The sequence below is a fragment of the Pleurodeles waltl genome, chromosome 12 (genome assembly GCF_031143425.1).
Source record: "Pleurodeles waltl isolate 20211129_DDA chromosome 12, aPleWal1.hap1.20221129, whole genome shotgun sequence".
NCBI lineage: Eukaryota > Metazoa > Chordata > Amphibia > Caudata > Salamandridae > Pleurodeles > Pleurodeles waltl.
Window position 1 is genome coordinate 186,695,327 of NC_090451.1, and position 18,882 is coordinate 186,714,208.

The 18,882-nt window shown below is 42.9% G+C and overlaps 1 protein-coding gene across 2 annotated transcripts in view; it reads right to left on the bottom strand.

Annotated features, from left to right (window-relative positions):
* The window catches only part of ATP2C2 (ATPase secretory pathway Ca2+ transporting 2), a 311,062-nt gene that overhangs the window by 41,537 nt on the left and 250,643 nt on the right, over window positions 1-18,882 (bottom strand). For both annotated transcript variants that reach the window (XM_069218250.1, XM_069218249.1), the window contains exons 17-21: window positions 15,966-16,122; window positions 5,329-5,499; window positions 2,224-2,321; window positions 2,072-2,122; window positions 692-858 (exon numbers count right to left, since the gene is read on the bottom strand). In XM_069218250.1, the coding sequence (XP_069074351.1) occupies window positions 692-858; window positions 2,072-2,122; window positions 2,224-2,321; window positions 5,329-5,499; window positions 15,966-16,122 (644 nt within the window). The remainder of the gene's footprint in view (window positions 1-691; window positions 859-2,071; window positions 2,123-2,223; window positions 2,322-5,328; window positions 5,500-15,965; window positions 16,123-18,882) is intronic.

Below are 18,882 nucleotides of genomic sequence, written 5' to 3' on the forward strand. Positions count from 1 at the left end.
GGCGGTACCGCCGCGGTCAGAATGCCCATGGAAGCACCGCCAGCCTGTTGGCGGTGCTTCCGCGGTCGTTGGCCCCGGCGGTCGGTGACCGCCAGGGTCAGAATGACCCCCTTTGTGTGACATCTGCTTCTTGCAGTAGCAGCATAATTTGCAGCCTGTGGTCTTTGGGAGACATTTTCCCTAGCAGACTGCCTACAGGAAAAGAAAAATTGCGAGTAGAGCTTTGGATCTTTGCCATGAGCTGTGGAAAAAAACTGATGTCAGCACACAGGTGTTAAAACTATACATGGCTCTCAGTCATCACTTCCGAAGGCAGTGTGAAATCTACGTGGAGCCACAAAATGCCATTTATCATCACGTGGTAACAATTGCTATAAGAAGTTACAAATCCAGTCTGGCACTTGAAGAATTCAAAAGGTAAGAAAACTGTGGTTTGGTGTATCCATCAGAAAAACAGCTTTTTGTCTTAGAATATTTGCAGAAGGATAACAAACTTCACTAAAGGAAAAAATAACTTACTGGAGTCACATTGGTGAAATACAAATTCATCCTATCCATAAAAATAAATTGTGACTTATGGTCATTAAGCATCAGTGCTGCAAAATAAGAATCATAAAAACTTTTCTAATGACAGTTATCACAAGTCGGTCCTGCCCTTATGGTTACCTGAAAGGTTTTAAATTGCACTCACATTATAGTTGTGAAGTCATCATCCACTAATATCATATCGGCAGCCTCCTTACTGACATCAGTTCCGGTTTTTCCCATTGCAACACCGATGTCTGCAGATTTCAGGGCCACAGCATCATTTACCCCATCCCCGGTCATTCCAACAATAGCTCCATTGTGCTGCAAGGCCTGTGGTAGAGAAAAACAGAAGCACAGATGGCAACCCAGCAGGAAGATGCCATTTTGTAAACATTAACCATGGATAGATTGGACAACTTCTGAACAACAATAATCAGCGGTCATGGTTGCTTCTGATTCTAAGGTCTTGGAAGGTCCCTGAGCTAGAAGGAGCAGTGGAAGGAGAGAGAGGTGCAACAAACCTCCATTTACAGGCAGGATCCTACACATTCATCTTCCAATGTGGCTCCTGGCTGCTCCCCCTGGTGCTACCAATATGCCTTAGTCTCACTATGGACAATGTGTAACCACGCTGATAAAAAGATGAGGATTACAACTAGGCAAGGGGTCATGGTCATCCATTGCTAATAGGGCACATATTGCACAAAGTAAGCTGGCATGCTAAGTGGAAGAGCTCCGGGTTTAGGAGTCAGTTGGTTTGCTTTGGCAAACTCTTCATATGGTGGTAGAGAGAAAGGCAGAACAAGAAGGCCCAGTTTTGGTCCTGGAGCTCTATCACTCCACTTGCGTGTTTGAATTTGATAAAACTCACATTGTGAAGCTTTGAGAACTGGGAGATGCAGTTCTCAGCATATCACACATTTTGCTCTGCAATCTTATTTTGCCGCTGTTCCTTACTCGTCTACCCACTTATGTCCAGCAGAATATTGGGTACAACGTGAACTCATTTGAGGATGAATGGAATTCACTGTTCGTTTCTGGAGCATTTTCAATCTGATGTGATGGGAGAACTTAATGAGTACACTTCAAATCAACTACTGCAGTTAGCAGAGAACATGAGGCTAGTGATTTGTGGCTGGGGTTTGTTCTCAAATGGGAAAATATTGGCGGTGGCACATTTTGTGGGATACTTTCTTGTCGCATTGGCTTTCATTCTTGTAACAGAATCCGCCTCCAGGATGAAACCAAAGGCTTTCTGATAAGGTACTGCCTATAGAAGTGAAAGGGAAGGCTTGTCTGACATGCCAACCACACTTCCTAAATTCAACTTATCTTTCAAAGGCTCTGGCATATTGGGTGATCTCTTAATTCCTATACACGTTAGTTCCACCTAATTCTGTAATTGTCCTATTTTGCTAAGTGGTACATGTTGTTTTTAATGTCGCTACATCTATCCACTTTTGATGTTTGCTCACTTAACTTTACATCCTAAATTAGATGCATTTAATAATTCTTAGTTTATTACTCATGTGAAGGCAGTTACCTTTATTATCTTGAGTTTATGCTTAGGACTAGTTCTGTAGAACACTGACACCTGAACAGAAAACAAAAGAAAACAATAGGTAAGCAAATCCAGCTGAATTAAGAAAAATACAAAATAAATCGAAGGCAAAGCAATGATTGCAATATTGACACCTGCTTCACGATGGAGGGTAAGTCAACATCTTCTAGTCTATCCAGCTCCTCGCCAGACATGGCTTTAAGCTTTCCATTACAGAGACCAATGCTTCTTCCTGCGAAAACAAATCAATAGAAGCACTTTATTTGGCAACCAAATGAGCAAATTACCTCATACAAATGGATACACTCTGAATCAGCAAATAGAACACAAGTCCTAGCAAGGTCATGCCTTTCGTATCACAAGATGTGCAAGGCCACCAAAAAGACACCCCAGAACCATCAAACGATATGCAAGACTCAGCTTGGAAAATGCCCGACCAAGTAAAGGAGGGTCAGGAACTGCAAAATACTGTGCAGCACGGGCAAGTACTGATCACAACTAGCAAAGGATGTGGCAAAACTAGCACAGGACTTGTAAAGAACACTGAATATCTAGAAACAAATGTGTCAGAGCTAGCAAAGAATGTGCCACAACTAGCAGAGAATACATAGGAACTAAGAAAGGACTCAGTCGAACTACCAACGAATGTACCAGATCTAGCAAGGGAATCAGCTGAACTAGCAACAGACTCGGTAAAAGTAGCAAAGCATGTGCCAGGAGTACTAAAGGAATAAGTAGAACTAGCAAATCATGTGCCAAAATTAGCAAAGGATTCTTCAGAGCCAGCAAAGGACTCATCAGAACTAGCCGCGAATATGCCATAACTATCAAAAAATGAACCACAACTACTGAAGGGCGTGCCAGAACTTACAAGGAACGTCTGAACTAGCAAAGGAGCTCTGCTGCATAATTCTCTACCCTCCCACGATGAAGATCATCTGTTAGCTCTGAGGGCTAGTGCAACCACTATTGAAAGCCATATACAATCTGAGGGAACAGGTTTAAATTCCAGCAGCTTCTCGGTCTTTAAGGTCAATAACATGAGTACCATTGAGTTTGAGTAAGAGTAAACACTACCTTTAACAGAGTAAGAGACCTCTGTCAGTGACAATCCCAACATTCCTATCTACAATATCATCTACTACCATCCTACCAGGCTGCTGTCCCTCTCAGAGGGAAACCGTGGCTCGAGAACATTATCACCTGCACTCTGCCAGCTACCACCTGCTCAACTTCTTCAATACGCACTCACACCACATGTCTGCACTGTTGTCAGCCACATGCACTAGGGACTAAAACTTCCCCCAGGCCACCAAATGCTTTTAACATCTTAAACGATGTTGGCAATTCTACCACGCATGCCTTGCACAGCCCACCAAATATGTAACTAGAGTGCAAAATGCCATGACACGAGGCTTGTTTAGTGGATGGAGATGTAATGAAATCCGTCAGAATACTGCGTGTTAATAGCAAAATATTTCTCCTGATGGACACACCTGTTTTTATGATCAGTATCACATTAAAGGGCACCTCTGATATCGTGCCATTTATATTCAACATTATGTAGGATGGTTTAATGCCCACCACTGAAATCTTTGAAATTAATTAGGCACTTGTGGAGGGCATGTGGCCTAGAGGCTAGAAATGCCAGCTATGCAAATGGGGAACCAGGTTCGAATCGAAGCCTTGGTTAAACATCTTGCGATTGTGGGAAATCTCCTAATGCCTACAAAACTTGTAATACAATCTGGTTGTATAGAAAAGTGCTCTAATTTCTTGTGTCAAGTTCCTGGTACATAAACTGCAAACAAATGCTGCTGGCCTTGAGTTTTGGTGTTGCAATAGCATGAGGAATATGTATACACTGCTGCACACAAGTACATGCTCACGATTTTAACAATATATTTTAAGCTGGATATTTGGCAAAACTCTCAATACAGTTTTGTTTGTGCTAAATGCTGCAGTATGCCTGAGAGAAGAATGCCTAACACCATTGATTGGGGTAGTGCATCCTATTTCAACTACCAGCCTGCATCAAAGCTGGGTTTCAGATTCCAAGAGTTAATCCTGGTGTTCATACACGCTCTTTATGGTTTTGAGCTATGTCTTTATGGAAGGCCACCTCACCCTTCAAATGGGATAAGAGTTGCCATTGAACAGGGCTGGTTTATATCACAGTCCTCTCCTGTAATCATACATTATTTTATTGTGGGACATAGGTTCCTCTGATACCTGATGCTATATACTAGGCAATTTGTTCTAATGATGCACACTACTTCTTGCAGCTTAGTTTTCGACTGCTCATGCCAGGGCATTATTTACTTATGATCAAAACCTTTCATCTAGAGATCACTTTCACACTGTTGACTGCTGCTGGGAGTTGAGGCAGAGAATGTGTCAAAAACAATACTCAAAGACCGAACTCCAGCATAAGTTGTTAGAAGGGATGGTTTACTGTCAATTCTTTTATTTGTTCGCAAAGTTGTGGAAATATTACATTTCTCCAAATTTGAAGTATTGGTCAGCTCGATATGTCTATTTTAACTCACTGTGCCTTGTAGTAAGTCTAACAGGGCTCCACTAGGCCTTTATCAGAGAAAACAAAAATCAGAGCCAACTACTCCTATTCTCTGAAATCTACATTGAAAGACAGTTAGGGTGATAATGATCTTCATATCGCTCGTGAGGGAAGCCCTGGCCTACCTATGAGTGTGCTTTGAAACCCAGGTTTTGAGTTAAGTGCTTGGTACACATATGGTGTGACTTTCAGGTCATGAGATCGAATCTTGGCAAGGCCATTGGCCAATTTGGCAATTCATCCTTCTGAGGTCGACAACAAAAGTATCACTAGGTGGGGTAATAGTAAGACCTGTTCTATTCAGACATTAGAAGTAGCAAGCATTTTGTTACTATTCACTACATAAAAGCATTTTTAGCTGATTCCCTACCATCTGATCAGCAACTAACTTGCTGTCCTTTAGGATTAATTCTTCCATTTTTTTGAAAGGATATTTGTTGCTTCCCTAAAGCTCTAAAAATGCCCTGCTTCTCTTTCTATCCCACGAGAGCTCTACCATCTGCACAAACTCTCAAAAAAGGTATTCCAGTAACGTTTTCCTCCTCACTTCACTGGCAGGTTTATCGGTGGTATTCTACTCCATAACCTCCCCCTTCACAGAAAGGTATAGTGTGCTTGTAGACATTTAAATATACAACAACAGACACAATTATTTTCTTACCGATAGCTACTGCGGTTTCCAAGGCGTCTCCGGTGATCATTTTCATGGCCACGCCAGATTCCAGCAGAATCTGGACAGCTTCTTTCACTCCGGCCCTCGGAGGGTCAATGATTCCAACAAGGCCTAAGAACATCAGTTTCCCCAACTCTGGTCCTGATGCAAGTGCGAGTACTGGGGAGAAAGTTAAAAAACCAAGCTAGCCGTTTCTAAAAACACATCATCGTTCACAAACCCATTTTATTGTAGAAGACTCGTGAAGCATGCTGTAGTCTTGGGAATACTGCTACATCTAGGCTGAATGTCAGCATCATCTGATTGTTGAGAGGTTAAAGGCAATCGCGATGCACGTGTAGGCAACAAAAGTATGTGGGGCCAATATTCGGCCTTAAGATTTCACATTGCTACTGGGTTCCATCACTGAGGTGCAAACCTTACTTGACCAATAGAGTTGGTGACTCAATGACACGGGGAAGGAATCCCCACAGTTTGGATCGACCTTAATACACGGGAGCAACATGACAGACACTCCTATTTATTGTGTGATTGGTGGCACACATGCCAAGTAGGTGTTCACATATGGTAACACATCCATTGTGTAGCTTTACAAACATCCTTTGTAATAAGAGCATGGTCAAACTACAGGGTGCCTCATTTCTTAGTTTTATATGTCACAAACATTGTGTGACAAGCTGCCACTCCAGTCTACCTGATTAACAGAGATACAATAGGAACATTCTGTTAATAGGTGAATAGACATCCACAGGCACAAGGAGTTGGGAAGTAAAGTCTGGCTGGAAATGGAATGGACCATTGTACCAAACTACTATTTCTTCTAAACTGGATCCACAACTATTTATTGGTGAGTGAAGGCTATGATAACAGGACCATGTAAAGATATCTCCAAAACCCGGATTGCAGTCTCAAAGAGTATTCCATAGATGAGAGCGTTGCGCAACATTGATTGGTGAGTGTTGCTCAGTATGAAATTCATGAATGGGATGTCGTAGGTAGGGTGACCACCCGTCCGTAATTTTCACGGACTGCCCGTAATTTAACCCTACTGTCCGTTGTCCATGAGGAAAGGCTTAACAGAGAGCATTTGTCCGTGATTTTAGCCTTTCAGCTAAAGCACAAAATGTAATTAGGACAGATCAGTTTCCCCAGCTGGATGGAAAGGCAGGGAATCTCCTGTGCTCTGAGGGAGGGAGGGACAGACAGATAAGAAACAGGCCTTCTTGCCGAGGTGTCTCCTTCCCTAAAAAAATGCAAATGTGCGCAAATGGTAAATCTGCAAATGCAAAGGGGCTTGGAAACCTGAATTGACCTTAATAAAAGGAGTAGCTTGAAGTTTTCTGATGACAAAGATATGTTCTTTTAGAGAGGTACTGTAAGGGTGTTCCAAGGTGAGCTGTGGAGTGTGTGGTTTTAATGGACTGTTATAAAAAAAAACGTTAGTACTAAGTATAAACTGTATATTATTCAAATCTGTATTTTAGAAGGACTTTTTTTTAGTTAACCGAAATGTATTTGCACATTTTGTAGCAGCCTATATTATGATGTATGTAATGCATATTTAAAATAAGGACTTACACATATACACTTCTTTCGGGGACCTCAGTACCTCATAGTACTAACGAACATTGGCAAAGCCAATAGGTCTCGTCTATGCAAGAGTTATTGGCTTTACCAATGTGTTTTAGCCATGTTAGCAGCATTGCTAAAAGTTAGTGGCATAGTGGTGTGGAGTGGAGTAGAGTGGTATAGGAGCAGTGGCGTAGAGTACAGTGGTGCAGAGTAGAGCGCAGTGGGATACAGTGCAGTTGTTTAGAGTGCAGTGGCATGGAGTGGCATGGGGCAGAGTAGAGTGGCATAGAGTGCAGCGGAGTAAAGTGGCATTCAATATAGTGGCAGAGAGTGCAGTAGTGTAGAGTGGTGCAGGGGCATAGAGTGCAGAGTAAACTCGAGTGGCATAGAGTGGTGCAGAATGTAGTAGTACAGAGTGATGCAGTGCAGAGTATAGTGCTTTAGAGTGCAGTGCTGTAGAGTGGAGTGATGCAGAGTGGAATAGAGTGCAGTGGTGTAGAATGCAGTAGTACAGAGTAGAGTGGTGTAGAGTACAGTGGCAGAGAGTGCAATGTTGCAGAATAGAGTGTCAGTGAAGTGGTGTGGAGTACAGTGGCACAGAGAACAGTGGCGTAGAGTACAGTGGTGCAGAGTAGAGTGCAATGGCATACATTGCAGTTGTTTAGAGTGCTCTGGTGTAAAGTGGGGTGGTTTAGAATGCACTAGCATAGAGCGGCATGGGGCAGAGTAGAGTGGCATAGAGTGCAGTGGAGTAGAGTGGCATAAATAGAGCGGCAAAAAGTGCAGTAATGTAGAGTGAAGCAGTGGCACAGAGTGTAGAGTAGACTCGAGTGGCATAGAGTGCAGTGGTGTAGAGTGATGCAGAGTGGAGCAGTGTAGACTGGTGCAGAGTAGAGTATAGTGCTGTAAAGTGCAGTGGAGTAGAGTGGAGTTATGCAGAGTAGAGCAGTATAGAGTACAGTGGAATAGAGTGTATTGGTGCAGAATGCATTAGTACAGAGTAGAGTGGTGGCCAGTGCAGGGATACAAAGTAGGGTGTCAGAGTGCAGTGGTGTATAGTGGAGTAGAGTGGCATAGAGAGCAGTGGCACAGAGTACATTGGTGCAGACTAGAGCACAGTGGTGTATAGTGCAGTTGTTTAGAGTGCATTGAAGTAGAGTGCAGTGGTTTGGAGTGTTGTGGTGCAGAACTGTATAGACTGCAGTGACATAGAACAGATTGTTTCAGAGTAGAGTGCAGTGGCATAGGGTGGAGAGGTGCAGGGTAGAGTGCAGTGGCATAGAATGCAGGGACAGGGTAGAGTGGTGTTGCGTAGAGTGGCATAGAGTGTGATGGCATAGAGTAAAGTGGTGTAGAGTGCCATGACAGAGTGCAGAGTAGATTAGAGTGATGTACAGTGTACTGATGTAGAGTGCCGGGGCATACAGTCGAGTGCTACAGAGTAAAGTGCACTAGCATAGAGTGTATTAGCATAGAGTGCAGTGGCGTACAGTGCAGCGTTGCAGAGTGGCATAGAGTAGAGCTGTGCAGAGTAGATTGGTATTACCTAGACTGGAGTGATGTAGCATGCAGAGGCGCAGTGGTGTAGAGAGGTGTAAAGTGTATTGGCATAGAGTAGAGTGGTACAGAGAAGAGAGATGTAGTGTGAAGTAGCATAGAGTGCAGTGGCATAGAGTGGAGAGGAGAAGAGTGTAGTGTCCCACGGTATAGTGGCATGGAGTGGTGTAAAGTGGAGTGGTGCAGAGTAGGGCCCGGTGGTGTAGGGTGGTGCAGAGTAGATTGTAGTGGAGTATGGTTAGTGTGATAACATGCTGCCATTACAGACAACACGTTTTTGAAGGAAATTACCATTACATTTGCACAGACATTCCATTTTTCAAATAAAACTGCACAGTGTACAGACAATATGTGGAAATTACATCACCTAACGTAATGATTTGTTTTAATCATATAAAGGTATTTGTTTCCAGCACAGTTCACAATTAACAAAAATATGCTTCATTTGTACTAATTCTGATACATTCTGAAATCCTTGCACAGTTTATTTAAATATTGTCATGTGAAAGAAAACACTCTTTCATACCCCCAGTATCCAGCACGATTGTCACATAAATCCACTCACTTTCAAGTCAGAGACTGAAAAGTAAACATTAAGTTCCCACCGAAGACAGAGCCTGACATCTGACCTTGTTCTTTGAATGCACAGCACATGTGATGAGATAAGAAAAAGCTTTACAGGCCTATTTACAGAAAGGGAGCACTCAGAAGGATATTGTAAATAAGGTTTGGGCAAGGGAAGGAACAAACTCATGCTGGATAGCCTAAAGCAAATAAAGCCAGCAAATTGAAAGGAACAAAATGTGAGTTACAAACCACAAAGCCAATGGCAAGCAACGGACGGAATGCTTTCCCAAGGAAGCTATATGAATGTACTTAAAGTGACAGCCATGGGATACTTTGTGGGGAAAGTCTAGTATTTTAATCCAGTCTGTATTTTGAAGAGGTTTGGCCACATCAATCACCCAGGTAGTATGACAAGAAGACCTGGAGCGGTATCCATGTTGCAGGAAAGGTCTGTACACCCATCTTATCAGTTTGCCACCAGTCCCTATGGTGTAGAGCTTCTGGCACACCTCATGGAGAGTTAGTGCTAGGTGGCAGATATGAAATAGGACATTTAATGATTGTTTAAGGTGGTTGTAAGTAAGAAGTTGACCAGGGTGAAGATGGCAATCTGCCACACCGGTTTGGAATTTTAGTAACTCGCGTCCAAAAACAAATCCCCCAATTTTAAGACACCTGCAGCATGCCACTGACGGAGTTCCTCTGAGCACAGCTGTCCTATGCGAGTGGAAAGGCTTAGCAAAGGTAGTGAAGGAGCACAGGCTTTCTTCATGTCAGTGGGTTTACAGGTTCTAGCAAGGCAATAGAAAGCTGTGCATGATAACCCCGAATGGTGATCCATAGTATGGTCAGCGGAAACAATGAGCAGTGCAGTAAGCCCTCCTTAAAAGACTTTACAGATAAACCCCATCTCATGCAGACAGCCAGAGAGCTACCCATTGGACCTGTGCAGCTGAATAATAGCGTTCCAAGTCCAGAAGGCCTAATCCATCCACAGTCACGGGTAACATAAGAGTGGAAACAGCTACCCGATGCTGCCCCAGTGACCAAATCAGATGTGTGGCATGTCTGAAAAAGGAATGAAGGACGAGCAGGGGAAGGTTTGCAAAATAATACTATCATCAGGGTAGCACACCAACTTCACTAGTGCCACGTGGCCCACTACAGAAAGCATAAGAGAAGACCAAAAAGCAAACTGGGCTCGGAGGGACTGTGACGCTCTGCCAGGACTTCCATCCTTCAAATCAGTGGGGGAATTGTAGATATTGATCACTAGGTATCGAAAAGGTAACTGGTTCTCAGTTCAATCTGAGATCTAATTGTATATGAAGGGGAAAACAGTGCCGTATGTTAAAGAAACACAATTTACATTTTAATTTTTTTTTACATTTAGTTTGTGCAGTTTACGTCCTAAATATTTTGAACATTATATGTGTAATTTACACTTAGGGATAACCCAGATCACTTTTTTTGACTTTTACTCAATTGCAAAACCATTTTAAGATATGGGCAAAGTGGGCAATTGCCTTGCACAACCTTGCAAAGGGTCTGGCCCCTGCTCATCCTTCACAGCACGAACAGCAGACCATTGCACCAGAAGAGTTTGCCAAGGTGGGTAGGTGCTGCTTGTTCAACCACTTGACAGTGCCTCTTCTGTTTCTCCCCTGTCCGCAGAGACAACTCCCCAGGTATATAATACCTTCCGATAGTCTTGGTGGGCCCATCTTGTCTGATTTTAGGAATTTTCCCACCTTGCTCTTTTCTTCCTTATTTATCCAGTTCTCCGCAACAATCCTTTGAATCAGTTGCTATGGATCTCCCCTTTGATCTTGATTTCATCCTCCTCTTTTAGTATCTGTGATTGGTAGTCCGGGCTCCCAGTTCTGGGATAAATATAGAGCCCTGGATGTACACTCTAGTGCTGTGAGATTACAAACAAGTTGTGGGTACCTCACATCCTGACATTAGGTGTGAGACTATCACCCACACCATCTGCCCTGCCTCATTACATTTTTTTTTTTAGCTTGAAAATCCATGGGTGGTTGGGGGTGAGCCAGATGTTTTGTTCAATTTATTTAAACTAGCATAAGCTTACTTACCTTAATGTTTCCCAAACGGTTTGCCAGGGGTTTTAAAATGTTTAGAAACATAATCAAAAGTTTGCTGTTGCTTTCTCTCCAAGAAAGATTGGGTAGATTTTGGTAGGGGTGATGGCCTTGACAGTTCTGATGGGCATTAATTTACTACTGAACAAGGACGTAAGGTGACACCTGAATGTAGCATACCAGGAGGCAATCACAAAAAGACTTAATGAGAATAAATAGTGCTATGTTAAAAAAGGGAAAATAAATGCACTGATAATGTAATGGGGTATGACCTCTCTTGGGTGTGTCTGTAAAACTGACGTTTGTTCATGAATTTTTGCCCTGAATTTTGACCCTTTGTCCTGAATTTCTGTCCTGAATTTTGACCCTTTGTCCTGAATTTTTTACAGTCCTGTCCAGAATTTGCCTTGATGCCAGGTGGTCACCCTAGTTGTAGAGGGTGAGAGGGATGTCTAAATCACATTGGATATAAAATTTAGAACTGGAACTAAACACTACAAGCCAACAGAGTGAGTTAAGGGTATTTTGTGTGTGGAACCATTTGTTCACATTGAGGCACGATCCCGCCTTTTGTTTCTGTTGTCACTGCAGCCACACAAGTGCTTTTCATGGAAGACTGCACAGATAATGTACCTATAGCTCGGATACGTCACAACTAGGATCCTGGCTAGCTTAACTTGGTTACTGGTTTGTAGGAGGAGGAGAATCAACATTTCTGAGTATAAAACGTTGGGAATAAATCCCTTTACCATCTTTACTCTGGCCTTCAAAGAGTAGGACGCAAGTCAACATTATTCTGAAGAACTTTACTTTCTGGACAGGGCATGGTGTCACCTACCAGTGTATGAGGGAAGTAAACAGTGCAAGAACTATTATCTTCGTTTTGACTCTTGAGGTAATAAGGCAGAGACAAAATTCCTTAGTCCAAAAAAGATGTAATCTCAAAGTTTGATGTTGCACAGGGCTCTAGACACACTCTAGATGTTTGGATATCTTTGCATGTTTTGCATTAAGATAGAATTGCAATAGACTGGAATACAAAGTACTTGCACTTTGCATTTCTCTAAATCATCTTACAGTAACCAGTTCTAAAACAAAGGCTCTGCTTATGTATGTTTACCTGTCGTAACTCTGTAGCTTACTCGCCGTGACATGCAGAAGTTACTGCAACATGATGTATCATTGACTGTAGAAGTTACTCACATTATTTCAATCACAACCCAGCAATAAAGCTGAACTCTTGCAATTCTGCCCCTTCAGCTCTATACATGTAAAAAGTAGTTCGCTTTCTGCCTCCCCAAGCATTGTCATATTCTCCGTGCAAGTGACCATCTCATTTTTTAAAAACTTTTGTTTATTGGCATTTATAGGTTTGCCATAACAGTGTGTGCATAACATTGCAAGCGCATCAAAGCATTATCCACTGCCGACCTAACTAATACATCTGCTGAGCTGCAGTAAACATAAGTGCGGATAAGTGTGTATGTTTGGTCATTCTTCATGATGTTTTACCGCTTTCACAGTGCGAGTAACCATCTCATGTCTGCTCCCAAGAGTTTACTTACAGTTCATGCATGAAGTGGGCTTGTGAGCCCCTCATGTTTGCTTGATGGGACAGGCTGTCTTAATTGGACTCCTCTTCCATTGGGGAAAGAAGAAAATAATGGAATAGATATATCTATTATATTACAAGAGCTCTATCATGAAGCATTTAAACACTATACTCTGCTGCATTTAGGGACTGTGTATAGACCTGCAACAATCAAGGACACTTGATGAAGCAACTGTGCAGTGTACAACTCAAAAGAGACAATTATGTGACGGTGCACAGTACCATTGTGTACGAACAGCACTATTAACCCCTTATGTCTTAGTTCAAATGGCCTAGGGAAACTGCATTTGCTTGATTATGCTACTAACTGAGCAAGGACATATGAGGGGGATGGATCAGGCCAACTGTTTGCACATCAAACTAAGCTGTAGACCACAAGTTCTGCTCCGCTCCATTTGGTTCTTCCTTTAGGGAAGATACCTACAGCCCAGTTAGCCATTAATGATGTGCTTTTTACTTATTATGAAGACTTGTACATGCCCCCCAGCTAACACTCCTCTCTGGTACTCAACATACTCCTTGGCCCACTATTGTTACTCTGTCTAATTGCGATGGCTTGGCAGGATCTTGACCACTCTTTGCTGTTGCAGGAGCTCAGGGCTGTCCAGCATGATCTGCTTCGAGGGAACACTCCTGTATCTGATGGGGTCCCATCAGACATTTATACTAACTTTGCTCCTTAAGTGAAGCCATCATCTCCACAATGGTTAAACCCATTTAGACTGGACTGACATGTCCTTGTCTCTTATCGATACTTAATAGGAATTTTAAGATTCTTTCTAAACTACTACCTAATTGGTTGCTTTTGAATCTTCCACTATTGAGACACTGTAACTAGTACAGCTGTGTTTCGGGCCATAACACCTCGCATAAACTTCTAAGGCTCTGGGATGCCACGGCCAGCACCTTGAATGTCTTTTCGAGGGCAGAAAGTGTTGCCATTGATTTAGAAAGCCTTTGATTCTCACCAATGGGATTATATGCTGCAAGGGTTACACAGGATGGGCACCAGCTCTACTTGGTATAATTGGATATGTCTATTATATGCGGCTCCAACAGCCAGGATCAGAATGGGGCAATGTGTCTCGAGCTCCTTCACTGTAGGTAGGGGCACTTGTCAGGGAGGTCCTTTCTCACCATTACCACTGGCGATTGTGATGAACCCTTTAGCTATCAAACTGCAGCAACAGTGAGTGCGATGGGGTATAACGACTTGATCCACTCTTCATGCAGTATCCATATCTGCTGATGGTATACTTCTATATATTAGGGATGATCAAATGGACTGATCCCTATTGCTCATCTCCTGACTCACTTAATGGTGGTTTCTGGGCTGAAGATTAACTGGTTCAAATTGTGTATCTGTCCTATCCACGTTGGCTCCACGATTCTGCCTCCTCTCCAGTTGGACCCCTGAGGTCCAACAAGAAATGATCACATTCAAGTACCAAGGAACTAATGTGCATCTTCGCTAGTAGATCTCCAGAATGCTAATCTGGGCAGGCTCTTCAATCCTAAGGTCACAATTCTCCTTTTGGTCTACCCTGCCCCTGTTGGCCATGGGTCGGATAGCATTAGTTAAGATGATAGTGTTCCCACAGCACTGTAATTTGTTGTTAATTTCCCTTTGTAGCTTCCATGGTCTTTCTTCAGAGACTTGGATATGATGTTGGGCAATTTTCTTTGGAACAATGGCTGCAGGTGAGTTGCACGGTCTACTCTTTAGCTCCCAACAGAGGCTGGTGGCTTGGGACTCTAGGAATTTGAACAGTATTATTTTGCAGTGTGGCCCCAGAGGCCTGCTTGATGACTGGCGAGCTACTCCCTCTCTGAGACAGTCCTCTCTGCAAGAGTCAAGATAGGGAACAGTTGATATCTGTGGTATCTCTGAGGTGCCCTTTATCTGCACCCCTTCCCCTCCACCCCAATGACAATATTCCCCAAAACACATCTGGAATCGTGGGGCGATTGGGAATTACTACCATCTCAGATTTATTTTTAGTTGGTGAATTGAGAACTTTCGATGTCCTCAGGGCAGAGTGTGTGGTCCCTTCCAGTCACTTCCTCGCAAGTTAAACAATTGCTGAGAACTCAGTTCCAGGATCAACATTTGGAGCCCCTGCTAATGCAGTGACTCAAGCACTCTATACCTTGGGGGTCTGTGCTCACTTTCTCTGATGGCTTTATAAAGCACACCTCCAGCACTTGGATCAAGCCAGAAGTTCCCTCTGTGCAAAGTGGGAAAGTGACATAGGCCACCAACTGCATGATTCAGAGTGGTAATGGATTCTACCATACCCTCATAGAGTATCCCATAATTCACATTTTAAGTAAATCCAGTCCAACATCCTTAATAAAGCACACTTTACTTCACATTGCTTCTCTAAGATCCATCAGAGGGCTTCCTCGCTCTGCCCTCAATATCAGTCTCCGAACCCGGACCTAGACCATGGAGTATGGCCATGCGGCTCATTGACCGGCTACTAGATGGAGATTATTGATCTGCTCTACTGGGCCACTAGACATCAATTAGTGTTGGTGCTTGCTTCAACCAGACCCCCCCCCCCCCAATGCCACCTCTGCCTCACCCCCGCCCGACTCAGGGCCTCAACTGAATTTGTGGATCTAACCCCATGATTAGCTAAACGTCATTCCCCTGGTCATCATTCAAAAGCGTACACTACATAGGAAGGAGAGGGCGGCTTATGCAAACATCCAATTGCACATGATTGGGACACCCTTGTTGAAGCATTTACGCAATGCATCAAGGACGATATTTACCCCATAAACAATCCTCCTGATGTTGGATTAAGTCGGTGGTCTTTTTAATCGTTAGTGTCACTCTGGTGTAGATAACTTTCCTATTTACATTTCTTGGGTTGCAACTTAGTCTACTCACTTAGATGAGTCTGTGACACCTGCAATCAACTTAGGTTCCCTGCTACTGCCCATTAGATTTGACGGCTGTGGAGTGGAGCTGTTTGGGAATGGGATATGTGGGCTGACTTTAGTTAGGGTTGGGGAAGGAGGGGCTTTGGGTGTTTTGTACTGAGGAGGAGATGACGACAGTAAACAAAACAATGGTGCACCCGAAACGCTCTTATATTGTACAATCTACCTTGTTTTTACATTGCTTTGATAATGTCATACGCTGTACCTATTTGAATGCTGCCAATAAAATGATATATATATATATTTTTTTTTAAACTTACCTCTTAAACCCAGCGAGCCCATGTTCTTCTCTTCTTGCAAGTAGGTGGCGATTTGCTGGGGTGTGATTGGCACTGGAATTCCACCATTGTTGTAGGTAGTGCAATACTGGATAACTTCTTCGAATGCCCCCTTCATAAAGTAGATTTCTTCAGAGCTCTGAAAGATCATAAACAAAATTATAGCAATTTGAACTGATTGCATCAGCGGACTGCACTGAGGAAAGGAAGTTGACCCCTACACAGAATTATATAGCCAAAGTAAACAAATATTTTCTAACTCTGCAAGTATCTTCTGTATTGATCTGCAAGGAACCTGGCCTAGTTTGGGCATTATTTCACCAGCTTGAACGTTATCCACTGTTATGTTAAGTTGTGGTGTCTTGTAACAAGCACCTCAATAAAGAGGAGATTTATGTTGCTGTGGGTTAACAACCAAGTTTTAACCTAGATAAGCGACTTCCAAACTCACAGTTCAATATCTCGAAGGATGCCAAACTCCCCTCCTTAACCAGTTGTCCCCAGACCAACAGGTTTGCCTCTTTCAAGTGTGCAACCAACTTATCTCTAGTCCACTCCAGGGAACTTGGTGAGTCCCAAATTAGGGCATACCTGCTATAATATGGGAGTTTAACAGCTCTTCTCAGACCCCACCAAAGTTTTACCCAGTCATTAATTACTTTCAAACAATTTTTTGTTAAAGAACGTGGGATCGCCAAACTTGTACACTGTGCCCTTATGATGTATACCACTGAGTTCCAACATGACTCTAAACATTCGTCCCTTCTCAGAGTCCCCCGGTTCCTCCCTTAATTCCCTAGAGTTCTTTAAAAAAATAGCCCACTCATAGTGCTGCACATCTGGTAAAGCCGACCCAACCTTTCTCTCTCTTCCTCCTCAACTTCCTCCAGGCAATTCATGCTCCTTCTGAAGCCCAAATGAAAGTACCAATTTCCCCCTAAAGCTTACTCACCCACTGTTTCTCAAACATCAGCGGGACTGCACTGAAAATAAATAACCATTTTGGAAGGATCATCATCTTTACTAAATTCACACGGCCTATGATTGTAAGGGGAAGACCGACCCATTTCTTCATCAACTGCGTTGATTCCCTCAGGATCTTTTTAAAGTTAACTTCCGCAATTTTATCTATTCCTTGCGTTATACTAACTCCTAAGTATTTCACCTCTTTTTTTACTGGGACTCCGGTTACCTTCATATTCCACACCATTACTTCTGATTTATCACCATTAACAGCGAAACCACTAATCTTCCCAAAAGCCCCCGCCTGATCTTTCAAAGCATCTAAAGTTTGGGCCAAGTCAGATGTATATATTAATATATTGTCCGCATAGAGAGAAATCTTCTTATTCCAGTCCCCGCAGCGAAACGGGAGTACCCTGCGATCCCTCCTAAGTTTGCACACAAAAGGCTCTAGATATATATTAAAAAGCAATGGTGATATGGGCACCCCTGTCTAGTACCCCTTTTAATTTTGAACGACAAAGATAAAATCCCATTTAACAGGATGCTTGCCTCAGGGTCTGGATAAATCCTCTGCAAGACACCCATATTTTTTTTCCCCAAATTAAAGATTTCACAAACCTTCCTCAGATTAACCCAGTTCACCCTATTAAAAGCCTTGGTGGCGTCCACCAAAATTATCGCCAAAGCATCCCGGCAAGTAGTCGCTAGATCAATTGAGCCTATTAGGGTACTTATCAAATCCTGCATCAACCTCCCCTTCATAAAACCTTTTTGATCCTGATGAATAATTTTACCCAGGACCCCACTTAACCTGTCTGCCATGATTTTCACAAAAATCTTGTAATCACTGTTTAGCAGAGATATTGGTCTATATGCATCCCAAGATCTCAAATCCTTCCCAGGCTTCGGAATCACTGTAATATTTGCTTCCTTCCACGACGCGGGCATTTTACTTTTCCCTTCTAACATATCATTACACAGGTCCAGAAAAAAAAACGTAATGCTATCTCCCAAACATCTATAAACTTCTAAGGGCAAACCACCTGGGCCTTGGCCTTTACCCACTTTGCCTGTTTTTAGACCAAACAATATTAAGGTTCTACTATCCTCTTCACACAAGGACCCCAGTTCCAAGCCCTCCAGCCAGCTATCACATCATCCGACTGTACATCCAACTCCTCAGCATATAAAACAGAAAAAATATCTTGAAAAAGTTTGCTAATCTCCTTATCACCCTTTTTTATCCTTTCTGTATTAACATCTCTAACCTGCCACCCTGCTTTTCTCTCTATCAGATTTCCACTTCCATGCTAATATCTTCCCACAATTTTCTCCATATTTGAAATGTTCCAACCTATATGCCGCACACCTCTTCTTAACCCTGCCCTGGATCACCCCCTCTATCTCAGCCTGCAGGCTTAAGCGAGCCCTGTATAAACTATGCATTTCCTCTTCCTCAAATCCCGGGCTGGCCAACGTAGTCTCTACCTGTCATATCCCCTCCTGCAACTGACAGCAATACTAATTAGCCTTCTGCGCAGAAATGCCTTAAAAGAGTCCCAAACCATGGCCGATGAGGCAGAACCCACATTTAGATCAAAGAATTCCCTCGCATCTGCTTGTAACTCTGCCACTATCTCACCTTCTAACAATAATGACCTATCTAATGTCCATCTCCCCTGGGCTCCCCTCCCAGTTAAACCAATACTCATCCAGATGGCCGAATGATCACATAGGTGAGCTCCAACATGAAACATTTCCTTTACACACTGGCCCAAACCCCTATCTATCAGGATAAAGTCTATCCTAGATTGGTGCCTATATTTTTTTTAATTAAATGTGTAACCTCTGGATGAACCATTCCCCTCCCTCCATATATCGGATAGACCAAGCTGGGACATTATAAACAAGAGTTGAAGACACATTTTCATAT